Consider the following 26610-nt stretch of genomic DNA (forward strand, 5'->3'; position numbering starts at 1 on the left):
CGCTCTCTGCTGGGCACACGGGTGCAGGTGAGGCCGGTGCAGGGAAGCCTAGAGAGACCCCTGCTTACCTGCAAATATTAAAAACAATGGAGCGACATTTGATTTGCTTTTCCTTTTTGCTAGTTTGCAAGAAAAACTTAGAAAATTATTTTCTGGCTGGGTTTCTTTCGTACAGTGGGTCTCAAACGGGCGATTTTGGCCCCGGGAGACACGCAGCTGTGTCTGGGGACGTGTCTGTGGCCACTGTGTGTGTGGGTGCTGCCGGCCCCTGGCAGGTGGAGGCGCGGCGGCGTCTCGCTCAGTGTCCTGCAGCGCAGGGGACAGCCCCACGCGGCAGAGAGTGACCCAGTCCCGCATCTGTGCTGCCGAGGTTGGGGTGCTGCTTTAGGAGCTCTGCCGAGTGTGGGTTGAGCTGGGAGTGTCCTCCTGCCGGCGGGCGAGCCCTCTGCCAGGGGTGCCGATCTTCCAGGGAACAAGACTCCTGCCTGGGAGAAGGGAGAGAGGCAGCTGCCAGCCTGACCTGGATTCGCATTTTGGCCGGTCATGGACCAGCCAAGTGGCCTTGGGCAAGTCACTTAACCTCCCGACTCTCTGGGGCCTGGGCTATAAAGCAAGGAAAACGAAACTCGCCTTCTGGGACCGTCTAGAGCAGGCGTCCTCAAACTATGGCCATTTATCCGGCCTGCCACTGGGTGATTTTTTGCTGCCGCCGCCTGTCCCGCTTAGCAGCCGACTCGTCCCGGGCCCACAGTGCGCGTGTGCAGAACGTGCGGCGCACTCTCCAACGGCCCTCCAACGGTCCGAGGGACAGTGGACTGGCCCCCTGTTTAAAAAGTTTGAGGACCCCTCATCTCGAGGGTAGGCGTGAAGTGCCTGGAGCGGCGCCAGGCCGGGGGAAGCCTGGTGGCGGTTGGGGTTGTCCCCGAGAGCAGCAGCAAAACAGAAGCTCATTCTGTGCCCGGGGATGGGTCCCTGCGGTGGCTGCAGGAGTTTGGTTTTGTAGATCTTTCTGTCGTGCTAACATAGGTAAGGTCCCCCCACCCCCCCACCGCCTCCCCGAGTCTGTAGCCGTGGCGACGCTGCCCTGGCTCCGAGATGCTCGCTCTGTTCGACACGTTTCCCGCCGAGGCCAGGTTCGAAAGTGTTATCTGAGTGCAAGAATTACGGCCCTAGAGTGCACAGGCGACCGTCTTTTTATTCCTCTGTTATCGTAACATAAAAACTCTGAGGCTGAGGACAGGGGCGTCTGGAAGGAGGCTTCGGGTGGGGACTTGCAGGAGCCCAGGTTCTCCCCAGGCTTGGCTGAAACCTTTCCAGGTGACCCAGCATATCCCTCTCCTGCCTCCTGTCCTGTCAGATGGAAGTCGGGGTGCAGGACCCATGGGTCTGAGGATGTCTTCCGGCCGGAGGACACCAGGACCCAGAGCTGCACTCCGGGGGGGGGGGCATGCTGTGCCGACCCGGGTGGCACTTGCACCTGGGCAAGGCGGTTCTCCTCGTGCCACCTTCTCGTCTGGCGGCTCTGCAGTCCCGGGAGGTGGCCGTCTAGGTGTTTCCGCTGCAGGGTGAGGTCGCCCAGGTGGCCAGGGCAGGGCTTCCTTTCACACCCACCAGGCTGGGCAGCACATCTGGACCCCGGAACTCGCCCTGGGAACCTGGAGGCCACAGAGTGCAGGAAAGATGGGATTTTCCCGGTAGAGTCCCAGCTGCCCCGGGAGCTGGTGTGAGAGAAACCAGCCCTGTCCAAGCCCTGGCCCTGTCCCCTCTCTGGCTTAGGGGCAGTCTGGGGTCCCCAGAGGCCCTGGGAATCCAAGCAGCGGCTGCCCCTGCAGTCAGGGCACCTGGCAGAGGCCTGCCGCCCGAGCCCAGGGCGTCCTTCCTCCTGGCTTCCTTCCGCGCATGCTTTTGGTGGGACAGATCGCAGACTGCGCTCCCCCCAGAGCAGGCGGTGGGAGAGCTGGGCTCCGCGAAGTAGCTAGAAGCTCCCTTGCCAGAAAGCACGGTGCCCTGCACCCCTGGGCCAGGAGGAAGTGGCCCCACGGTGACTGCTGGCCAGCGGTTTTGGTTGTGTCAACAAATCGGGCACAGCAGCAGTTTGTTGGTTTATGATTCCAAGCAAAGAAAAGGGCGTTGGTGTCCCTGAGGCTGGTTACAGTGATTCACTTTGGAGGAGCCACACGACGGCCAGTTCTTTAGCCTGCGTAACCAGCGGGAGGTAGCCCGGCCCCGCTGTGGGGGGTGGGTGCCTCTGGGGTCCCAGCTGACACATCTCTTCCTGCCACGGCACCCCCAAATGCCACCTGCCAAAAAGAGCCACGCCACAGCGCAGGAGAGATCCCCACCGCTCCACAGAGAGCGCCGTCTCTGGGCACCGTCTGCTGTGGAGCTGGGGTGCTGCCGGCCCTCCGTGCCCCTCAGCCAGGCCGGTGGGGCTGCCCTGGCTCCTCTCGGGCGTGCGTTAGTCCCACTGGTGCGGGTTCAAGCCACGCTCCTGCCCAACTGTCCCACCAGCTCGCTCACCTGCACGCACACGCACGAGCTTCAGTGGCACCGCCGAGCGCCGCCCGGCCGACCTCGCTGGCTGCGGGAGCCACGTGGCTGCGGCTCAGGAGCAGGAAGGGTCGGCTCCTAAGCGGGCCGTCCACCCCCAGACCGCGCCGTGTCTCGAGAGGCGGAGTGCGGAGGGCGCTGGCTCTGGGTGCCGTCTGGGGGGTGCCTGCAGCTCCCGCCGTCCTGAGGTGCAGTGAGGTGACAGGGTGGTCCCCGGCCCTGAGCAGGTGCTGGCCACCTGCAGGGCCCCTTGCCCCGCCACTGGAGTGCAGGCAGGCCCCTCCCTCGTGCTTCCTGTGGGCACCCTGGACACCCGTCCCACAGCCCCATTAACACTCTGACAGCCCTCCCCCACACCCATCAGCACCCAGACTCCCTCCCCCCACCCGGTCAGCACCCTGGATGCCCCTCCCCCACACCCGGTCAGCACCCTGGATGCCCCTCCCCCACACCCGGTCAGTACCCTGGATGCCCCTCCCCCACACCCATCAGCACCCTGCATATCCCTCCCCCACACCCATCAGCACCCTGCATATCCCTCCCCAACACCCATCAGCACCCTGGATATCCCTCCCCCACACCCATCAGCACCCTGCATATCCCTCCCCCACACCCATCAGCACCCTGGATATCCCTCCCCCACACCCATCAGCACCCTGGATATCCCTCCCCCACACCCATCAGCACCCTGGATGCCCCTCCCCCACACCCATCAGCACCCTGCATATCCCTCCCCCACACCCATCAGCACCCTGCATATCCCTCCCCAACACCCATCAGCACCCTGGATATCCCTCCCCCACACCCATCAGCACCCTGCATATCCCTCCCCCACACCCATCAGCACCCTGGATATCCCTCCCCCACACCCATCAGCACCCTGGATATCCCTCCCCCACACCCATCAGCACCCTGGATGCCCCTCCCCCACACCCATCAGCACCCTGGATGCCCCTCCCCCACACCCATCAGCACCCTGGATGCCCCTCCCCCCCACCCATCAGCACCCTGGATATCCCTCCCCCACACCCATCAGCACCCTGGATGCCCCTCCCCCACACCCATCAGCACCCTGGATATCCCTCCCCCACACCCATCAGCACCCTGGATATCCCTCCCCCACACCCATCAGCACCCTGCATATCCCTCCCCCACACCCATCAGCACCCTGGATGCCCCTCCCCCACACCCATCAGCACCCTGCATATCCCTCCCCCCCACCCATCAGCACCCTGGATATCCCTCCCCCACACCCATCAGCACCCTAGATGCCCCTCCCCCACACCCATCAGCACCCTGGATATCCCTCCCCCACACCCATCAGCACCCTGGATGACCCTCCCCCACACCCATCAGCACCCTGGATGCCCCTCCCCCACACCCATCAGCACCCTGGATGCCCCTCCCCCACACCCATCAGCACCCTGGATATCCCTCCCCCACACCCATCAGCACCCTGGATGCCCCTCCCCCACACCCATCAGCACCCTGGATGCCCCTCCCCCACACCCATCAGCACCCTGGATGCCCCTCCCCCACACCCATCAGCACCCTGGATGCCCCTCCCCCACACCCATCAGCACCCTGGATATCCCTCCCCCACACCCATCAGCACCCTGGATATCCCTCCCCCACACCCATCAGCACCCTGGATATCCCTCCCCCACACCCATCAGCACCCTGGATGCCCCTCCCCCACACCCATCAGCACCCTGGATGCCCCTCCCCCACACAGTCAGCGCCATGCACACCCCTCCCCCATGGCACGCACCACGCTGTAATTTCCGGCCCCGTCTGTCGTCCCCACCAGGCTGAGGACACCTTGAGGGCAAGGTTGTGGTTTTCCCTCTTGGCCTCCCTAGATGTCCTCCTGGCAGGAAGGGGGCCTCAAGTGTTTGTTGAATTAATGAGCGACGGCAATTTTAATTAGAGTTTTTTTAGTTTGGGTTGCAGATTAGAATCTTTGAAATGACATTATACCAAATATTTTTTAATTATAAATGAATCATAAATGTAGTCAGATGCGGTAATTACTGCAAGAACTTAAATATCCTTATCCTTTCAGGACTCTTTGGGGAGTTCTAAGAGGGAAATCCAATTTGTTACTTTTAAGTTATCTCTTAATCACTTAACGACAGGATGTTTGATATTAGGTCTGTGCTGAAGGCACCACTGAGAATTTGTTCTCCTCTGAAACCTGGGGAGGGTGTGGGTGTGAGTAGGGGTGGGAGTGTGAGTAGGGGTGAGTGTGGATGTGAATGTGGGTGTGAGTGTGAGTAGGGGTGTGAGTGAGTGTGAGTAGGGGTGTGAGTGTGGGTGTGAGTAGGGGAGTGTGGATGTGAGTAGGGGTGTGAGTGTGGGTGTGAGTAGGGGTGAGTGTAGGTGTGAGTAGGGGTGAGTGTGGGTGTGAGCAGGGGTGTGAGTGTGGGTGTGAGCAGCGGCATTAGTGGAGGAGGGCCGGGGTGGGACCAGGCACAGCAGGTGCCCGCGGACCCCGTGGCTTTCCTGCGGGGCTGGGGACCGAGGCCAGCCCGTGTGCGCCCTGGCCTCTGGAAGCAGGAGCGTGGAGGGGGCGGGCGGGGGATGCCGCCCGGGTGAGTCTCTGTGGACAGTCTCGATGGACCGCGTCCTGGTGCGTGACTTTGTAAAGTCCCCGAAACGCTAGGTTAGGTTGTACTCGGAGCTGATTAGAGTGGCCCGTGGGGTGTGTCGTCGCCGTAGTGAGCGACACAAGCAGGGAACGCCAGCCGCGGCTGGCTCGGAAAGCGGACGCTCTTCCCTCCCCAGCGCGTGCCCGCTTCCCCAGCCCGTGGTGGGTGCTGCAGACGTGGAGGGTCACGGTGACTCGCCCCACGAGCCCGGCGTGGGTGGCGGTGGGAACGGAGCCTTGCCGGCCATCTGTCTTTGGGACAGGCTTTCGGTCCTTGGCAGCCGGAGCCACTCAGACACTGGGCATGTTGTGAGAGGGACGTGGTCGCCAGCCTCGTGGGCCACGTGCGGTTCTGCACCCTGACCCCGCCGTGCGTGGCCTGCCGGCACCTGGGCCAAGTGCAGTTTGAGCCTTTGCTGGAACCTTCTAGCTCGCTGGCTCCAGAATCGGCCTCTAGCTCATTATTTTCAGGGGAGGGGACAGGGGGCCACAGACAAAGCCACAGAGGAGGAAGCAGAGCCAGCGTCAGGATAGTGGCCCGTCTTCCCGTGGAACCGAATGCAAGGTGAGAAGGAGTTCTGTCCAGTCTTTGAATACTGGAAGCAACTCTCACCATCTGGGGTTTGGGCGGGTGAGGCCTGAAAGAAGAAAACTAAAATATTCAACTACAGAAAACCGTGCAAGCTGTAATAAAGACAAAGGATGCTGAAACACACATCCCCTCCCTTTGCTAGAAGTTCCGTTTTCACAGGGAGAGCTAGCTGTGTGGTTCTTCTCTCGAACTCCGTCCACGAGAGTTTCTAGTTAATTATCTCCAACTACGTGTGTGTGCCCTTCTTACGTCATGCTAAAAAGCAGTCTCTTGAAACTCAGGACTGGAATTTTTTTCTTAGCAAATATTTAACTAGAAAAAGATCCTGGTTTTTCTGTTCTCGGCAGTTACAACGTAAGCTGCGAATTAATAGACGTCTGTGCCAATATTTGATCTTTTTCCCCAAACAAAATGACTTGTTGGCCCTTGGCTAAGTTGGCGGGAAGGGTCCCTGCACGTCACAGGGCTGCCCTCCTGGTGCTAACAGGGGTCTCAGGCCGGGACTTGGCGCCCACGGGCAGCGGCCGGGCTTCCCCGGCTCCTGGGTGGAGCCTCCGCCAGCACCCACTGCAGTGTCTCTGGTGGCCATGGGCACACTGGGGGCAGAACCCCTCTGCCTGACCAAAGCGGGGGTGGCGGTGAGTGGCCAGGGGCCTTCAGGGTGCACGAGGGCAGCTGTCCTCTGCTCCGACTTGGGGCGCTAACCCACCAAAGGGCTTAATGTGGCCTCTGAGTGCTATCTGCATTTCAAAAGAGGTCTCAGTGAAGTCACTCTGGAAGGGATTCCAGGGCCCCTGAGTTGGAGACATTTCAGGAAGGACCAGGAGGGGTGGCTGCTACACCCCCCCCATCCCTGGAGGAAGCCTGGGCCCTAGGCAGCTGCCGCCGGGGGTTGGGCTGGAGGGAACGGCCCCGGCCCCCGCAGGCCCCTCCCACTGGCCGTGCTGGGCCCTGAGCAGCCGGGGGGCTGCCGGGCCGTGTGGACGCCGGGTTTTCCTGGGCCCAGCCCTGTCCCCCCATCGCAGGTCTCCCCGGCAGCTCCTTTCTCTCGCCCTGGGTGTTCTTCCCGACCGGCCAGTGAGAGCTGGGGCAGGTGTGGGAGCTCTGGAACGTTCCGTGCTGGTGTAATTGGCAGCTGTACTCGCTCACCTGGAGGCAGGAGATGGGGCATGTGATGTCGTAGTTTCCAGTCGCCTTTGTTGTTACACCTTTGCTCTTAAACAGGTACAAATTATTGGTATTAGGGAGCCTTGTAGGTCCGTCTCCTCATTAAGCCTCCGCGGTTAACAATTATCTTCTCTCCGGAAGGCGTTCGTGCACAGCAGCCGGGTAGACGTGTGGAGGCCGCAGGTCTCGCCAGGCCTCCGCAGGAAGGTCGGGGCCTGCACGCCAAGCAACAGGTGGCTGTGTGTCCCGGGCACAGTCCCGGAGCCTCTCTGGGCCCCACGTCATCGGGGTAGCGGAGTCTGCCCCGTCTTCCTCCCTGGGCAGGTGGAGAAGCAGAGAATGACAGACGGCCAGAGAAGAGGCTCAGGTAGCTCCCTCGTTCCTCACGGAGCTCTGGGAGGCAGGGAATCAGTCATCCCGGTTTTACTGGTGGGGAAACTGAGGCACAGAGCGGGTCAAGTAACTTGCCCAAGGTGGCAGAGGAAGCAGGCGGCAGGGCCAGATTGCCGGATTGTGGGCACCTGCGCTGGAATCCCGTGGGCGGCTTTGCTTCCATCAGGTGACCACGCCCGCTTCCCTGAACCGCCCTCTTCCCTGACCTCCTGCCTTAGGCCCCGTGCTCCCCGCGCCCTGCAGAGCCTCCCCTGCAGGCCCACCCGTGCTCCCCGCCCCTCCGTGCAGGGTTCCCTCCAGTTCAGACCAGGCCCCTCCTCTCCCTGCGCCCTCCCTGCCCCCCCTGCCCGCCTCCTCCCCCCGCTCCCGGGCTCCTCCATCAGGACCCCTGACGGCCCCAGGGTCAGGCTCTGAGCGCCAGGCCTGACCTCCAAGAGCCACGGTCTCGGGGGGCCGTGTCCCGGTGCGCTACTGCCGCGGAGCAGCGTCCCTGACTCGGTGTGAAACACGACCCGTTGTGTTCCACCTGGACTCAGAGGCGGGGACTGGGACCGGGCACGGCAGGGATGGCCCCGGTGTGCTCCATCGTGTCTGGGGCCTCAGGTGGGGGGTAGGGGCTTGAATCACTAGGGCGGTCCCCAATGGCTGGGGGCTGGAGTCACTTGGAGGGGGGGGAGCAGGTGGCAACCTCCGACCTGTGGGTCAGATCAGCCTCACTGCCTGTTTTTGTGAATGACGTGCTTTCTGGAACACAAGCGCGCTCATCCACTCGCTCGTGCACGACTGCTTGTTTGTGCCGCGCCGTGCTGCCACGTGGTCTGCGTGGCCGCCTGTCCCCTACGTGGCCCTCGACAGAAAATGCTTCTCTAGAATCTCCTTGGAGCATGTCTCTGGAGCACGTCTCTGGGGCGCGGGCTGGGACAGCTCGAGGCTGGGCTCGGGTGGGGGTTGGGGAGCCCCCCCACGGCCTCCCCGCAGCTGGGCTCTGCAGCCTGCCGGCGCGGCCCTACAGGGGGGGGCCTGGGGAGCCGCCTCTGGGAGAGCCGGGTGGGAGCCCAGTGGCCTTTTATGACCCAGCCTTGAGGGCCGCACCGCGACCTCCCGGATTCAAGGGGGAGGGGCCGCGGGTCTCACCTCTTGGGGAGGATGTCAGAGCATCTGTGGCTGATCTTCAAAACCCACCAGATCCTGTGAACTCTTCATCGCCACCCCAGACGGGCGCCCTTGCCTCCGTCCCGGGTCTCCGGGCTGGAGCGGTTCCCTGCTCGAGCGGCACCCGGCTCCGCCCCTTCCCCCCGGCGACCGTCCTCCACCCCACTCCCTTTTGCGTTTCAAGAATGTATATATTTATAGTGTTGCTTCACTGTAGTTCAAACATATGAGCTAACACACACGTGTGGCACAAAGGACGCCAAGCAACACAGGCGTGCCCCCACCCGCCAGAGAGCCTTCCGTGTCCCTGACACCCTCAGTGGTCAACGTCCCTCTCATCCTCTCCTCCCACCAAGGGAATTTTTTTCCTTTTTTTTTTTTTTGAGACAGAATCTCATTCTGTAGCCTGGGCTAGAGTACCGTGGCATCAGCCTAGCTCACAGCAACCTCAAACTCCTGGGCTCAAGTGATCCTCCTGCCTCAGCCTCCCGAGTAGCTGAGACTACAGGCATGCACCACCATGCCCGGCTGATTGTTTCTATATATTTTAAGTTGGCCAATTAATTTCTTTCTATTTATAGTAGAGACGGGGGTCTCACTCTTGCTCAGGCTGGTTTCAAACTCCTGACCTCCAGCAATCCGCCTTCCTCGGCCTCCCAGAGTGCTAGGATTACAGGCGTGAGCCACCGCGCCCGGCCTCTGCCAAGAGAATTTCAGTTTGCTTTTTCTTTGCTTTCCATGTCGGGCCTCTGGCCTGTGGCTCTCGGAGCGTAATTGCCCACAGCCCTTCTCTGTTTTCCGAAATCCAAAAGCTCTGAACACCAAAGTGAGTTTTGTAAAAATTCATCTGGCGGCAAAATCTGCCCCAAACCAACGTGAGACCGTTGTCGGTTTTTATCCTACTCCGTGTGAATATTCACACAGTTTCCTGCAGAAAGATCAGCATCTGACCGTGGGGTCTGCTGTTACATAAGATGGTATATGCACCGTATTACTCTTCAGATTTCAAAAATTGTGAATTCCAAAACCACTTGGTGCTGAGGGTTTCGGATAAAGGATTCTGGGTCTGTCTTGTTGAGCCGTATGTGTTTCTGGAGTTGAAGTAAATAGTCCCTTACCGTGTGTTTTCACTGCAGTCTGCCTCTGGCACTCGGCATCCGTGCTGACATCCTGAATAGTACCCACTTCCGTCCCTCTCGGCGTTGTACGCTGTTCCACCTTGTGAATGCGCCGGCCCTGGCCCGCCCATTCTGCTGTTTAGATATTCTCGTGTGCAAATCCTGGCGGTGTGCACAAGGCTTCCCCTGGGGTATCCACCCCGCTTGGAGTTGCTGGCCTCAGGCGTGGGAATGTTCCCCTGTGCCAGGTAACTCCAGTCGCCTTGCAGAGGGCTAGCCGGTGCTAAGTCACCCAGAGACACATAAGTGTTCCTCCTGTTCCCCATCCTTGCCACCGCTTGCTAATGTCTGACCACCTCCCCCCCCCCCTTTTTGAGACAGAGTCTTCCTCTGTTGCCCAGCTAGAGTGCCGTGGCGTCAGCCTGGTTCACAGCAACTTCAAACCTCAAGCGATCCTCCTGCCTCAGCCTTCCCGAGTAGCTGGGACTACAGGCATTAGCCACTATGCCCAGCTAATTTTTTGTTTCTATTTTTAGTTGCCCAGCTAATTTTTTCTACTTTTAGTAGAGATGAGGTCTCGCTGTTGCTCAGGCTGGTCTTGGACTCCTGACCTCAAGCGATGATCCTCCTGCCTCAGCCTCCCAGAGTGCTAGGATTTCAGGTGTACCTGGCCCTGACTTCTTAATTTTTGCCAATCTGGCCGATGTAAAACGGTATCTCGTTGTAGTTTCACTTCGAATTTCTTGGTTCACTATTGATCTTTTTATTTGCTTTAGGGTCAGATGTCTTCCAGTTTGTGGCATACATTAACGTCTTGTCATTAGTTTTCTTTATAAAGTTCTTTGTAAAGTGCTGTATTTAATGCCGTCAAAAAATCATACATTTTTTTCTTTATGACAGTGTCTTGTATGTCCTGTTTAAGAATTTCTTACCTGCCTCAAGATCAGAAACATAATTGTGTATGATCTCTTTTAAAATAGGTGTTGCCTTTCACGTTAAAGTCCTTAATTCGCCTGGAATTGACTCTTGTGCTCGGTGTGAGGTAGGGATCTTATTTCATTTTGTCTCCCGTGCAGGGAGCTGCTTGTCTCGAGCCATTTGTGGAGTCTCCCCCGGGTGCCAGCTCCATCCTGCGTCCCGTTTCACGACGTGCGGGTCTGTTTCTGGGCTGTCTTCTGCCGGGGTCTGTCCGTCTGCTCCGGGCCGTCTGCTCCGGCGCTCTCCTGTCTCTGTAGACGAAGATGAGTGTTACCATCGGAGAGGACTCGTCCCCTCCCCTCCTGCTCTCCGGGGAGAGCCTTGGCTACTCCCGGCCTGTTGGTCTTCCGGATAGGTAGAGAAGCATCCTACAAGTTGACGGAGCCCGTCGAGGTTTGATGAGAAAGGTGGCGAATCCGCACGCCAGGGGGAGCAGAGCTGACACCTTCTCCGTACTGGCTGCTCCTCGGCGTGACGGGAAGCTCTCTCTTTGCGTAGATCTTCTTCATTTCCGTCAGTCAGAGCCTGTGTCTTTATTTATAGAGGGCTTCTGTGTCTTTCATTAGATTTATTCTTAAGAGCAGTATATTTTTGCTGCCATTGTAATGATACTTTAAAAATGATGTTTTATGAGCTTTCGAGAGTGGAATAAGGAAATGGCGTTTGATTTTTCTTTCTTTTTTTTTTTTTTTGAGACAGAGTCTCGCTTTGTTGCCCAGGCTAGAGTGAATGTTGTGGCGTGAGCCTCGCTCACAGCAACCTCAATCTCCTGGGCTCAAGCGATCCTCCTGCCTCAGCCTCCCAAGTAGCTGGGACTACAGGCATGCGCCACCATGCCCGGCTAATTTTTTCTATATATATTTTAGTTGGCCAATTAATTTCTTTCTATTTATAGTAGAGATGGGGTCTCACTCTTGCTGAGGCTGGTTTTGAACTCCTGACCTTGAGCAATCCGCCCACCTCGGCCTCCCAGAGTGCTAGGATTACAGGCGTGAGCCATCCCGCCCGGCCTGCGTTTGATTTTTCTCTATTGATGCTCCCTCTGGCCACCTTGCTAGGTGCTCTTACTCCTGCTGACAGTTGGTGGAGTTTTCTGTGTTGACAGCGCAGCATTTGCGGATGATGGTGTCATGGCCTCTTCCTGTGCAATCCTTACGCCATTCATTCACTCATTCATGCATTCACTCATTCACTCACTCGTCGTGTTACTGTGTGACGTTGGCCTCCAGTACAACCCGGGACAGAGTGGGGGAGGGGCCGTCACATTTGGCGTGAGTTCTGCCTTAGGGTTTTCCTGGATGACCCCAGTCCGTTTAAGGAAGCACCTGTTTGTTTGCCAAGAGTTTTTAGTGTGGATGATTGCGGAGTTTTACCAAGTCTCTTCCTCTGCATATTGAGATGCAAACAGGCCTGCCTGCTTTTTTGCTAAGTGCGGTGTGTTAACAGTTTCTAATGTTAAGTTCCTGAGATAAATCCAGTCTGGTCTTGAATTATTATATTTTTAAAATGCATTATTATTAGAGGCTGGGCGCGGTGGCTCACGCCTGTAATCCTAGCACTCCGGGAGGCCGAGGCGGGTGGATTGCTCGAGGTCAGGAGTTTGAAACCAGCCTGAGCAAGAGCAAGACCCCGTCTCTACTATAAATAGAAAGAAATTAATTGGCCAACTAATATATATATATATATCAGCCAGGCGTGGTAGTGCATGGCTATAGTCCCAGCTACTCGGGAGGCTGAGGCAGGAGGATCACTTGAGCCCAGGAGTTTGAGGTTGCTGTGAGCTAGGCTGACGCCACGGCACTCACTCTAGCCTGGGTAACAAAGCAAGACTCTGTCTAAAAAAAAATTAAAAAATTAAATAAAATACATTATTAGAGTTAATTTAATTTTTTTTTTTTTAAGAATTGTTGCATTTGTGTGCGTGGGTGCCTCGGCCTGCAGTTTTCCTTCCTTACACTCCCTGTCTGACTCTGGTGTCAGAAACCGCTCAGCACGAGGTGTGAGTTTGCCATGGCTGCTGGGACAGGTTCCCATAACCTCAGCGGCCCGAGACGACACGCGCCATTCTCCTGTGGTTCTGCAGGTGCGAGTCCCGCGTGGGTCTCCCTGGGCTGAGATGGAGGCGTGGGCTGGGCCGTGTTCCTCTCTGGAGGCTCCAGGAGAGAGTCCGTCCCCTCGTCTTCACGGCTGCCCCAGTTCCCGTCTTCAGCGCTGGCATGTGCAGCTCCCGGCTCTCCTCCGTCCTCGCAGCTCTTTCTCCTGCTCTCGTCCTCCGCCTCCCCGGGCCACTGCTAAGGGCCTGTGGCCACACTGGGCCGGGCCCGCCCGGCTCACCCAGGACCCCTCGTTCGTCCAGGCCAGGCGGTGAGCGGCCTTGACCCTTTGCCGTGCCACACGGAGTGTCCACAGGTCCCGGGACTGGGCCTGGGCCAGGAGGTGGAGGGACACGCTATTCTGTCTACACACTTAGCCATGGTCAAAGATTTATAAAAGTGCCAAGTAACACCCAATGTCCCCCACTCACCGTCTCCTCCACCCTAGGACCCGGCGTCTCCTGCCCGGGGACAGCTGTGGGCTCCCGGTCCTGGTGACCTCACGGTGGAACACCAGCCTTCGGAGGATGCTCTTCCCCAGGGGGACCCGGGGTGCAGCCCATGGGGTGACAGATGGTCCTCCTGGAGCCAGCCCAGACGTGGTTTTCCCTGGTAGTTGCTGCACCCGTCTTGCTCAGGAGGGTCTTGGGCTTGGGGCTAGGAGCAGCTTGACACTGGCCATCAGTGGTCCCTGGAGGTGGGTCGGAATTTGGAGGCACTGCTGACCAGCCCGGGGTCAGGGCTAAACAGGAGCCCCAGAGGTAGTGTTGGAGAGATGGATGCTCTCAGGATTAAACAGAGCCGAGGAGCGATCTTAAATCCATGCTGTGCTACCCACAGGTGTGAGCCTGCAGGACTGCAGGTACGGAGAGGAAGAGGAGGGAGGAAGGTGGCACATGTGGGTGCGTGGAGGGAGGCTGAGGGTCACGGGCTGTTCTGACCGCCAAGGTGGCTGGACGAGGTGCCCAGCTGGGTATTAGACGACACTTTTAGGCCTGCAGCCCAGAATGTTCCACACTGGCTCCATCCCTCCCGCCGCCCCAGCAGGACGGGGGTGGGCTGGTGCATTGGCCAAAACCCCTCACCTTCATTGTGCGCAGCTGTCCCGGGCACACAGACGTGTCGGGGCCGGAGAACATACGGCTGTCCCCTGGCAGGCAGGGGAAGGCTGAAAGCCGCCGTTTGGCTTAGACGGAGACACTCGCTTGTGCTTTCAAACCCACGTTGCCGTTTAATCTTTGCCTCGGGGGACTTGGCCCATTTTCCCAGGACGGGGGCAGAAAGGCGGCCTTGCTGGCTCTGGCTGGACGGGCTCCCCATCGGCCCCGCTGGTGTTGGGCACGGGGCCCAGCGGGCCGGCACGGAGGCCCCCGGCCGGCCTGGCAGAAGCCGGGGTGCGGAGCCAAGGGGACCTGAGCCCCGATGCTTCTCGGGCTCCTGGTACTTGCTGAGAGTGTTGAGAAGGAAGAGTCCAGAAGGTTTGTGTCATTTCCAAGGGCAGAGTGGTCAAACTGGGTGCACCTCTGCCCCAGCAGACATCTGACACTGGACACATTTTTGGGTGTCACAGCCTGGGCGGGAGCCTGCTACTGGCATCTGGTGGGCAGAGGCCGGAGATGCTGCTCCATGCCTCCGGGCCCAGGCCCCCTCCACCCCGAGTTACTGCCCGGTGGCGTACCTGTCGTGCATGATGTCACCCGTGCTGCCGTGGAGAGGCCCTGCCCTCGGGGCCAACGCCCGTCTCTGGCCCTTCCACGAGCCTTTATGTAAGGCTGCGGATCGCTCGGCATCTCCAGACACGAGGAGTTCCCTGGCTCCCAAACAAGGGGTTGAGCGCGTCATGCTCCTGGATTCCCGTCTGGCAGACAATGTCCTTTGTGGTGTTCAGTGACTGCTATGAAATAAAGCAAACAGCCGGCACAAGAAAAGGTCCCTGATGGGACTTTCGGTGTTTGATCCCAGCTGAAGCCCGAGGGGGCCGGCGTGTCTTCGCTGCGGGGAGCTGGCGTGTGTGGGGGTTCTTGCACAACGTTTAGTTTGTGGTGCAAACAGACGGCGGTGGCTTTGGCTGTCTACCGAAGCAGTGACTTGGCCTCTTTAAGGTGAGTGAAGTTTGGTGTCTCCAGGGTTAGCAGGTGGCTTCCCGGCTCCCGGAAGGAGAAGGTGGTTCTGCGTCTTACAGCAGCCTGGTGTCTCCTCCAGCTCACTCGCCGGCTTGGTTTTAAGGAAATGGCCCTCAAAACGCATTTTAAAATAGTTTTCCCCTTTTGGATAATGCCCCTCAAAATTAAAGCAAATTTTTATTGAGTCGATTCTTAGCTCTTTTTTCCTTCTTTTTTTGTAAAAAAAATTAAGGTAAAATTCACATAGGATAAAATAACCTTTTTTTAGAGATGGAGTCTGTTGACCAGGCTGGGGTGCAGTGGCACAATCACAGCTCACAGCAACCTCAAACTCCTGGACTCAGGTGATCCTCCTGCCTCAGCCTCCCAAGTAGGAGGGACCATAGGCCACCACCATGCTCAGTTCATTGTTTTCTTGACTAATTGTCATCTTTTCTGTAGAGATGGGGTCCTGCTATGTTGCCCAGGCTGGTCTTGAACTCCTATACTCAAGCGATCCTCCTGCCTCAGAAAACTAACCATTTCAAAGCCATCAGTTCAGCGGCGTTTAGTACGTGTGCAGTGTGCTACATGTGAAACCGCCTCTTCTGCCTAGTTCTAGAATGTTTTCACCACCCAAGGAAACCCTTTAGCCAGCAAGCTTTTGTCACTCCTGTCCCTCTCGCCCCTTGCTCTTGGCAACCAGTAATGTGGCTTCTGTCTCTGCAGATTTACCTGTTCTGGGTGTTTCGCACCAGTGGGATCGTGTAGTGCATGGCCCTTTGTGTCTGGCTTTGTCACCAGTGTGGCGTTTTTGCTGTGGCGTGTGTCTGTGCTTCGCTCCTCTTCCCGGCGGAATCGTGTTCCGCTGCGTGGATGTCTGGCTCTGTCACCAGTGTGACGCTTTTGCTGTGGGGTGTGTCTGTGCTTCGCTCCTCTTCCCGGTGGAATCGTGTTTCGCTGCGTGGGTGTCTGGCTCTGTCACCAGTGTGGCGTTTTTGCTGTGGCGTGTGTCTGTGCTTCGCTCCTCTTCCCGGCGGAATCGTGTTCCGCTGCGTGGATGTCTGGCTCTGTCACCAGTGTGGCGTTTTTGCTGTGGCGTGTGTCTGTGCTTCGCTCCTCTTCCCAGCGGAATCGTGTTCCGCTGCGTGGATGGGCCACATCCTGTCCAATCACCCGCTGATGCTCATTTGGGTTCCACTTTTGGGCTACCACGGATACATGCCATCGTGAGCGTTCGTGCGTGAGCTTTCGTGTGGACGTGTGTTTGCAGTTCTTCCGAATCGCATGTAGCAGTAGAACTCCGGGCCGTGTCTTAATTCTATGTTTAACTTTCAGAGGAGCCAGCCAGTCTTTAAGTCTTAAATGGCGGTGCTTTCTCTTGACAAGAACACACTTGCTCTTGGCTGGGCGCGGTGGCTCACGCCTGTAGTCCCAGCACTCTGGGAGGTCGAGGCGGGCGGATTGCTCGAGGTCAGGAGTTCAAAACCAGCCTGAGCAAGAGCGAGACCCCGTCTCTACTATAAATAGAAAGAAATTAATTGGCCAACTAATATATATAGGAAAAAATTAGCCGGGCATGGTGGCGCATGCCTGTAGTCCCAGCTACTCGGGAGGCTGAGGCAGGAGGATCGCTTGAGCCCAGGAGTTTGAGGTTGCTGTGAGCTAGGCTGATGCCACGGCACTCACTCTAGCCTGGGCAACAGAGTGAGACTCTGTCTCAAAAAACAAAAACAAACAAAAGAACACACTCGCTCCGTGTCTGGGCTAACAACGGCGTCAGCCTGGGGTTGGACCGGCCACTCTGAGCTGTGAACGCCCTTCCCGTGGCGGAGTGGGGCCTGTTAGGACTTCAGGCTTCCAGAAAGTTCCATCAAGCATAGGCGTGTTGGAATAGCATGGAATAACCGGATAGCGTGAAGTCCTGGATTAGATACCTCCACCCTCGCTGGGAGCTTTGTTTCTACATAAAATCAGGAGAGAACATTTCTGAAGGGACCTTACAGAAGTCACGTGGCTTCACTATAAATAATAAATGTGGGAGTGACATTGAGAAGGAGGTTTCAGGTATCTCCGTTGTTTCATTTCTCTCCATTTCCTTTCCCCCCCATTTATTCATTTACATTTTGATCGAGGCAAACTTCACATAACGTAAAATACGCGTCTTGACCGTTCGCAAGCGCGTGGTTCGGCGGCGTTGAGCACGGTCCCATTGCCGTGTGGCCGTCACCACCCCCTGGCGAGCAGAGCCACACGCGTGCGTCCTTTTGCGACTGGCTCGTCTCACCGCGCGTGAGGTCCTCGGGTGCGTGCGTGCCGTGGCGTGTGGCGTGTGTGTCGGCATTTCCTTCCTTCCTCGTTTCTCGTGCTGCCGTGTGACACGTGGTGTTCATCTTGACTCACCAGGCGTGGCGGCCGGGGACGCCGTTCCCTCACGCGCTCCCGGGTACCTGGTGGGAGAGCAGCAACGCCTTTTCCTCTAGAATCCTGCGACCTAGGAGAGGAGGGCGGATGCTAGGGGAGTGAGTGTACCCTGCAAACAGCAGTGCAGCGAGATGCGGCGGCGTGTGGCGTGTTTTTTCTGAGCGACTGTATATCGGGAGCCACAACCGCTTTTCAGAGGACGTGAAAATGCTCACCACTGACCCATCTGCAGCTTCCCAGGCCCCTGCGCGTGCATTCCCGCTGGATTCGGCCCCGGCTGCGGGGGAGGGGGTTGCCGTTCTGTTCTGGGGTCACAGGTGACGCCCCAGTAGGTTGAATGACCTGCCTGGGACCCTGCCGCCGGCGCAGGCCGGGGCTGTTCCTTCCCGCCGGGCGCCTCACAGCCGGCCGTGGAAGTCACGGGCGGGAAATCTGAACGTCTCGCAGCCAGTTGCCGTTTCCATGTTGGGCTGTAGGACCAAGGGTCGCATGGGGGACGTGCAACTTTTTCCTTGTTTCCCGATGGTCTGGCGTTTATTCCCACTGTTTATGTTTACTCCTCCCGGCACCCTAGAGAGGGTGGGTGCTGTTCTCTCTGCTCCCCTTTTCGGAGGGGCCAGGCGAGGCCTGCAGCTGAGAACAGGGACCCGGGTATGTGGGCGTGGGTGTGAGGTCGGGATCGGGGAGGGGCTGTGAGCTCCAGAGTCTGAGCCGTCCCTCACACTGGGAAAATCACGGCAATATCGGCATGCGGCCTTTACTTTTCCTAAAAGTTGTTTCTTGCATCAGATTTCCTGATACGCACCGGGGCTGGCACTTTGCTGTCCGCGTGGGTCCAGATGGCAGCAATGTGAGGTGCACGCAGCCCTCCCCGTGGGCCCTGCCGCAGGGGACCCTCACGGCGGGAGCCGGGGCGCAGGCAGGCAGGGGTGCTCTTGCCTCGGGTTGGCGGCAGAAGGCTTGCCTCTCTGTGTGTTCCAACCCTGGTGCTGTCGGGGCTGCCTCTCGGAGCCTGGGACCCGCTGGGGGCCCGGCCAGGGGAAGGAGGAGGGAGCCCGGGCGCGCGGCCCGTGGCCGCTCTCTGGCATTCTCAGGAGTGGGCGGCGTGGCCAGTCCCCCCCAGGCAGGGCTTGTTATCTTAGGACCACAGTGGGTGTGACAGCCGAGCCGGCTCTTCTGCTTGGTGCTCAGGCCTGGCGGCCCTCTCCCAGAGGGGTGCGGGTGCAGAGACAGGCACAGGTGGCGGAGGGGGACGTGGGGTACATGGGACGTCGTGGCCAGGCGCTGGGCTGCAGGCGTGAGGCCGTCCCCCAGAACAGGAGTCAGGAGCGCCAGCGGGTTGCGGGTGCGGGGGCTGGTGCCGGCTGCCGGGGCGCTGGACCCACCCTCAGACCAGGTGAGACCAGCAGGGCGGGGTGGAAAGACCAGCAGTGGTGGCAGTTACAGGGCATGGGCTTGGGGTCCAGATGGGAGAACCGAAGCTGTGGGCCGCCCAGGGTGTCAGGAGGGACCCTCCTTTCCCGCCGTCCAGCCCATGACGCTGCATAGACGGGGACAGGGAGGACTGGGCGGCCGGCTCTGCCCCCTACGCCCTTTAGCACCTGCAGCTTGACTGCAAGGTAAACACACGAGTGTTTCTGTGTGAAGACACGCGTGTGCTGGGACGGCACCCTCCTCCTCCACGTGCAGGGTGGGAGGAGCAGCGCCTCCAGCTGGCCTCCAGGCACACGCGTCCCCGACCCCGAGAACCTGCGTCACCTGCTTCCTGCCAGGTGACCTGGACCTGTGAGACGCAGGTTCCGGATTCAGCCTTCGTTTCCCAGAAAGGAGAGAAGCCAGACGCCCTCCGGTAGCAGGATCAAAACATCACACCTGTCGTCTGGCCTCCATCTGGCCTCAAAAAACAAAACAAAACAAAACAAACCCAGAAACAAAAACAAGCAAACAAAAACCCCCACACCACAACAGAACCCGCTAACACAAACCCCGGAGAGAGAGAAATGCAGAAAAACATTGCACTGTCCCGGCTCCGCACAGGAGCTGCCGGGACCCACCGGGGCAGGACGTCCCTGCCCACCGTGATGCCCCAGGAGGGACAGTGACGCCTGTGTATCGTCCCGGCTGGACGGCAGGCAGCGCCCTGTAGATGTGACCGCAGCCAGCCACGGGGGTGGCTCTGAACGCCAAGGGCACCGTGGCTGTGCCAGCCAGGCCTTGCGGTTCTGGTGACGGGAGGGCGGAGGAGCCCGACCCCGAGACTGCGGGGCTGGGCACATGGCGGAGACTCCAGGGAGTGGCTGGGGCGTCCTGCTGCCTGTGTCCCCGAGGCCCAGGTGTGTAGCAGGTCAGACACTGGCCTTTCCTCCTCAGCAGACCCTCCCGTGCCAGGACTGTGGTCCTCTCGGGCCCCACACTCTGTCCGCCCTGCATGTGGGACTTCTGGCTTCCAGAACTGCAGGGAAGGAAATGTTTTTGGAAGACAGGCTGTCGCAGTCACGGTGCAGTGTCACGGCAGCCCTGGGGACCGACACGCCCTCCTTCCCCTGACCTGCCCGGCTGCTGCTGTTTTGCGTTTTTGCCCGGGAGCCTTTCCCTCCGCTTTGCGTGGCAGACTCCCTTCTTCCTGAGAAACCACCTGCCCTGTTCCCTGGGGTCGTCCAGCGCCAGCCACTTGTTCCTTGGGCCGCAGCGCTGGGTGAGTCGGCTACATGGAGTCTCAGAACTGCCCTGTCCCCTGCCCTGGGGGGGGGGACGTCTGCGACTCGAAGGCCACGGCGTGATCTGCCCCAGGCACCCCAGTGCCCGTCAGAGTCCTTCCCAAAGTCAGAGGGGTCGGACAGGCCCCGTCCTCCCCGAAGACCTGGGACGTTCTTCCTCGGGCGCCACCTGGCTTGTGCAGACGCACCTGCCGGCCAGCCCCCCCACCTGCTCGCTCCCCATCTGCTGCCTCCTTCCCTCTGTGTCTCGGGACGACGAGGTGACTCATCCCTGCGGGGAAAGTGGAAATTGCACTCGTGGTTCAGAGCTGGCTCGGAGCGGCTGTCTCTGGCACCGTTCTCGCGGCAGGGGACACCCAGGGCGTAGGGCGGACAGAGCGCCGGGCAGGCGCGTGCTTTCCCAAGTGAGAGGGCGTTTCAGCTCATCTGGGCTCGTGCAGAGAATTAAAGCATTAGAGATATTAATTAATTAATTACAGAATTTCACTTCCATTGCCCGGGCTAGAGTGCCGTGGCGTCAGCATAGCTCACAGCAACCTCAATCTCCTGGGCTCAAGCGATCCTCCTGCCTCAGCCTCCCGAGTAGCTGGGACTACAGGCATGCGCCACCATGCCCGGCTAATTTTTTCTATATATTTTTAGTTGGCCAATTAATTTCTTTGTATTTTTAGTAGAGTTGGGATCTCTCTCCTGCTCAGGCTGGTCTCGACCTCCTGACCTCAAACGATCCGCCCGCCTCAGCCTCCCAGAGTGCTAGGATTACGGGCGTGAGCCACCGCACCCAGCTAGAGGAAATTGTTGAGAGAGTACAAATCATGTAAATATCACAGATGTAATGTTCTACATGAGACCCCAGCAGTCCCCTCCAGACTGCCAGGGAGATGTCGGAGAAACTGCCACAGCCCAGAGGAGCCGAGTGTCGTGGGGGATCCCAGACGGGGTCCTGGGACGGGAGGACAGAGGGTAAAAGCTGAAGGAAGTGTGGGCTTTGGTGTCAGAGGGTCAGGGCTGGTTCCTCCATTACAGCAAACGCAGCGCATGGTGAAGGCGTCGGTAACGGGGGCCTGGGGGGGGGGTCTGTGGGACTGTCGGTGCTCTTTTTGCAATTTGTCTGTCAATCTATTACTATTCTAAAGTAGGAGGGTCCTTTAGAAACAAAATCAACACAGCAGTCAGGACCATTGTCAATATTGTGCTGGTAGCTCTCTGGACTCAGGACAATTTTTTTTGCCTCATGGAAAAGAGTAATTTACGTGTTTTTCCACCCAGCATGACGTCCAGAGCTGTCCCTGGGGCAAACGGAGGCTTCTGTTGCCGTTTTTTATCTTTTTTACTTTTCTCAGTCTGTGATAGGGCTGTTGCCGTTTTGGTTTAAGTGCATAATGTCCCATCGTAGAACTGTATTTCGGGGGTCCCTCAGAAGTGGGCATTTAGATTGTGTCTTGGATGCCTTGCTAAGTTGCTCAGAAACTTGGCTCAGAAATCCAGCCCTCACCACGTAAGCAGAAAGCAAATTCACCGTCTCCCAGGACCTGGGGTGTCCGGGGTGGTCTGTGGCTATTAAGAAGTTAATGTTACTATTGGTAGTGCCAGGCGCTGCGTTTCCCCCGCACGTTTAGCGGCAGTTAGCATTGAACGCTGTCTTCTGGTTGCCGTGCCATCACTTGGCCGCCGAGTGAAGGTGTACATCCCTAGAATGTGGCTCCTTGTCCTCGGCTGATTCTCTGTGCTGTGCCTGAGTGCCGGAGCCCCCACCCCACCCCAGGGGCACAGACAGGACAGCCCGGAGCACCCCCCGGACGCCTGGGCTCTTCGCACAAAATCAACATGGCCTCGGCATCTTGGGCCAGAGCAAACAAATGCATGCGTGGTTTGAGATGAAAGCATGTTTCGTAACAATTGCTACCAGGAAACAACCAGTGTGCTACCTGTGTTGTTGTAATCGGCCTTTAAAAAAAAAATTCAGACAGCCACAAAAAAAATAGCTCACATGGAAAAACGGAGTCTCTTGATATACTGTTCGTGCCAATGTTGATGTAGGAGTTACAGAGCTACCCTTGGAAACCTCCGTTCTTTCCCTGCCCTCCCTTCCCTCCCCCTCCTTCCTTCCCACCCTCCTCATTCCTCCCTCCCCTCTCCCTCCTTCCCTCCCTTCTACAAATGTTTGTCCAACAGCTCCGGATGCCAGGAGGTGTTCTAGATGTGATGGGTGCAGCAAGAACAAGACCTACAGGTTCTGGGTCCTCGGGGACTCAAACAGGTCCCCGAGAGACAGGTACAAACAGAGAAGAATACCTTCGGAGCTTGGCCAGGACTCCCGGGCAAGAATTAAAGCAGGCGGGCAGGAGCGAGGGGTGCTCAGCATGGAAGGTCCCTGCGATTAGGGACATTCAGCTGAGACCTGGGTGGCCAAGGGAGCTGCCACTGGCTGACAGGGAGGGCAGCGCTCCAGGCAGAAGACGAGGTCTGCAAAAGCCCTGGGGCAGCAACAGGAACCACAGGAAGGCTGGGACAGATATGTAAGCCATGGGACGCAGTAAGGGTGCGGGCTTTATTCTGGGTGCCATCGGGGGCCACAAGGGAGTGGGGCGATGAGATCGCTGTTGTAGGAAGACCACCGTGGTTGCCGTGTAGAGATGATGGTGGAGGGAAACTGAGGCAGACTGAGCTTGGGGGCATCTGGCACATGGCTGAGTGCTGCCTCTGGGTCATAGGCATGCTACCTTTTTTCTTTTCTAAATTTTTAATTGTGATAAAATACACATAACATATACCTTCTTGACCATTGTTGAAGATGCAGTTCATGCCCATTAATAAGCACTTTCATGTTGCTATGAGGCTGTCACCACCGTCCACCTCCAGAACTTTCTCCTCTTCCCAGACTGAAACTCTGTCCCCATCGATCACTGACTCCCCATCTTCCTCCCCGGCCCCTGGCACCCACCGTCCTACTTTCTGTCCCTATGAATTTGACCCCTCTAGAGACCTCATGTGAGTTGGAACCATGCGATGTTTGTCGTTTCGTGACTGTCTTATTCACTGAGCGTGATGTTCTCAGGGTCCATCCTGAGTGTTGTAGCAGGTGTCAGAATCCCCTCCTTTTTTGAGGCAGGATGATACTCTACTGTGTGGACATGCCGCTCCACTCACCCCAGGGCCTCTGCCAAGGCCTTTTCCCCGTCAGTGGGCACCTGGGCTGCTTCCACGTTTTAGCTCTCTTGAACAATGCCGCTGTGAACACGGACGTAGTGGGGTTGCCTCTTTCTCCTTACAGAAGAGTATGACGTTTTTTTAGAAGCCAAACTAGTCCCTGCTCATTGTAAGAAATCTGAGCGACACAAAGTGGGCAGTAAGAAGGTGGTGGTCTCGCTGCCACCCCCATTATTTTATCTCCTTCCCAGAATCAGCCACTGCAGTGGGGTTTGCTGTGTGCTTCTAGGATTTCCTATACATATACAGCACGTATGGGCATGAGTAAAGCGTCCCCCTTACAAAATGGGATCACACTGTGCATGTTACGTTCAGTTTATTTGCTGTGTTTTAGACACATTTGTTTTAGTGAAGCTGTAGTGTCCCATTGCGTGGCTCTGCTGCGGTCGTTTATCTGTTTCCCATTGGTGGGTTTCTACTTCCTCGGGTGTGTGTGTGTGCGCACGTGTGTGTTTATTTAGGCTTCCAGAAAGATTACTGCTTAAGCTTAGGGTCACTGAATCTTTAAAATTATATTTTTGGCAAAGGACTATATAAACAGGGAGTATAGCACATAAAAGTTATTTATGAATATTGCAGAATGCAGACATGTTAACTAATTTTCCACGTTATTTAGCATGTTTATCATGTGAGCTTACCCAACTGAATTGTGTTAGGCTGGGGACCAATCCCATTGGGGGGCCATCCTCGTGACCTCGTCTAACCCTAATCACCCCCAGGGGCCCTGCCTCTAAATACCATCGCACTGGGGTTAGGGCTTTCACGTAGGAATGTTGAAGGGACACAGTTCAGTTCCTCCCAACATATTACCATTTTCTGTGCTGGGCAATATATTACCATTTTCTGTGTTATAAGTTTACGTGTGACCGATGCCGCGTGTTCTGGTTGTCCTGCGCTGTGTAGCACACACTCCCGCCTCCCACTTTCCGGGTCTGGCCCTGTCATTTGCTCTCGGCGAGGCCCGGGGGTGCTGGTCACTGCCCTGTGACATCTGTGCCCTCGGCGGGGGGGCTCCAGCCTCAGCAGGTGGGGGCCCGTGTCTGGGGCCCCAGTTAGCCGGGACGCTGCCTTCTCCTCCACGCTGGGGCCTCTGGTGTGGTGCCTGGGCACTAGGAAGGAGGAGGTAGAACCTTCCAGTCCTTTTGGGGCCGGGAAGTCCCGGCGTCTGTTCTGAGCATCTATACGACAGTGTCAGGCCCAGCCCCTGCTCAGGGACAGGGATGGAGCCCTTGGGGACAGGGGCCTGTGTGTTGGTGTGGGAAGGAACATGCAGGGCCATCTCTGAGGCCGGCTCCCACAAAGGTTTTTGTTTTTTTTTTTATTTTATTTTTGTCTTTCCCCGATCTGTATCAGGGCCGCCAGCCCGTTGTTCTGTGAGCCACGGGTGCTGCCGCGCTGCCCCTCGCGCTCCGTCTGCGCCCTGCGGAAGTCGTGGGCAGAACCGCGAGTCCTCAGGGCCTGTGGGTTTTGTCCAGAGCTGGAGCGGCCCGCCGCACGCCAGGGCTGCACAGACATTTCCATTTTCCGATCCCGGCTCGCCAGGCCGCCGCGAGCACTGAGCGGAGCAGCGACCTCGGGCTCCGCGCCCGGCCCGGGTGGCGGTATGGGGACGCAGGTGGGGCTCCCGCCAGCCTCGCTTGCTGTTGGGGTCTCAGGTGTTCTCACCTGCTGAACGGGGACGAATCCCCTGGAATCTCAGGTTTGCCGAGATAATCGACCAAGCGCCTGAACACAGCTGTGACTTCCTGACCGGTTTCGTTTCCTTGGTGTTTGGACAAGTCACGTGATGCCCTCTTGCTCCCTAAGCAGCTCGTTCCATGCTCTGTTCACTGCTGTCTGGGATGTGGCGTCACAGAGCACCTGCTGGGTGCTGGGTGCAGCCGAGAGATCCGGGTGGGGCCGTCGACCCCCTGGCAGGACGAGAGCGGGCTCGCCAGATGCCAAGGGGTCTGAGCTGGGCTGGGAGGACTGGGGGAGATGGGGGGGTGGAGGGGAGGCTGGGGTGGGGTGGGGCTCCCTGGGGCAGGTGCAGAGGAGGTAAAACAGGGGCCCGAGTCCCCATGTGTCTAGAGCAAGGCACGGGAGTGAGGGGCGGAATCCTGGTGGTTGTCGGGGTGCCCTGCTGAGCGGTTTGGGGCCTGCTGAGGGCTTCCGAGCCAGAGAGAGACTCGGTTGGAGATGTGCACCAGGAGGCCGGGGGTGGGCGTCAGCGGGGGGACAGGGAAGGAAGTAGGGGGTCCGGTGGTCTGGGTGGGGTGAGTGGGAGGGCCCCTCAGGCTGGCCTCTCCCTTGCTCAGTGGGTCGAGGCTGCTCCCCGGGTGGGGCTGGGAGGGGCCGAGACTCCCACAACACGCGTGTGACCGCCACTGTCCCCTGTCGTCCCCCAGACGGTGTCCACAGCGTGACGGCGCTCTGCACGCTGCGCGTCACCATCATCACGGACGACATGCTGACCAACAGCATCACGGTCCGCCTGGAGAACATGTCCCAGGAGCAGTTCCTGTCCCCGCTGCTGGGCCTCTTCGTGGAGGGGGTGGCCACGGTGCTGTCCACCGCCAGGGACGACGTCTTCGTCTTCAACATCCAGAACGACACGGACGTGCGCGCCAACATCCTGAACGTGACGTTCTCGGCGCTGCTGCCGGGCGGCGCGCGGGGCCGGTTCTTCCCGTCCGAGGCCCTGCAGGAGCAGATCTACCTGAACCGCTCGCTGCTGACCGCCATCTCCACCCAGCGCGTGCTGCCCTTCGACGACAACATCTGCCTGCGCGAGCCCTGCGAGAACTACATGAAGTGCGTGTCCGTGCTGCGCTTCGACAGCTCCGCGCCCTTCCTCAGCTCCACCACCGTGCTCTTCCGGCCCATCCACCCCGTCAACGGCCTGCGCTGCCGCTGCCCGCCCGGCTTCACCGGTGACTACTGCGAGACGGAGATCGACCTCTGCTACTCCAGCCCCTGCGGCGCCCACGGCCGCTGCCGCAGCCGCGAGGGCGGCTACACCTGCGAGTGCCTCGAGGACTTCACCGGTAGGTCCCGGGGTCGGGGGTCGGGGGTCGGGGGCCGGGGCCCAGCTTGGCTTTGCACGAACACCCCTGGGTTGCGGGAGGTTTCCTCTGTCCACGTCCCTCCTGGGGGAAGGGTCCGAGGCCAGGCGCCAGGCCCCCAGGCGCTGCTCTGGGAACCCCGAGATGATCGTTGCAGGAGTGGCATTTCCTCGCCCAGCGAGCGTGAGATTTATCGCCTGCCCGGCCTCGCTCCCCTCTGCCTGAGAATGTCAGGGCGGGTTGTAGGGTGAGAGCCACTGGAATAAAAACCTAAATGTGTGAAATGACGTGTGCCGCTTTTAAGTGGCTTTAGAGCGCTGGATATTCCGGATCCCGGGCTTAGCTGGTGCCTGTAATGCACCAGTTAACGGCACCAGGGTGGAGGTCGTGAGCCGTTCGTGGTCGTGTGGCTCTTGAAAG

General features: G+C 58.4%; 1 protein-coding gene across 1 annotated transcript in view; it reads left to right on the forward strand.

Moving 5' to 3' along the window:
* CELSR1 (cadherin EGF LAG seven-pass G-type receptor 1) overlaps positions 1-26610 on the forward strand; it is a 150194-nt gene that overhangs the window by 37425 nt on the left and 86159 nt on the right. The window contains exon 2 of the mRNA XM_012756954.2: positions 25534-26172. Coding sequence (XP_012612408.2) covers positions 25534-26172 — 639 coding nt within the window. The remainder of the gene's footprint in view (positions 1-25533; positions 26173-26610) is intronic.

Source organism: Microcebus murinus, chromosome 10 (assembly GCF_040939455.1).
Source record: "Microcebus murinus isolate Inina chromosome 10, M.murinus_Inina_mat1.0, whole genome shotgun sequence".
Classification (NCBI taxonomy): Eukaryota; Metazoa; Chordata; class Mammalia; order Primates; family Cheirogaleidae; genus Microcebus; species Microcebus murinus.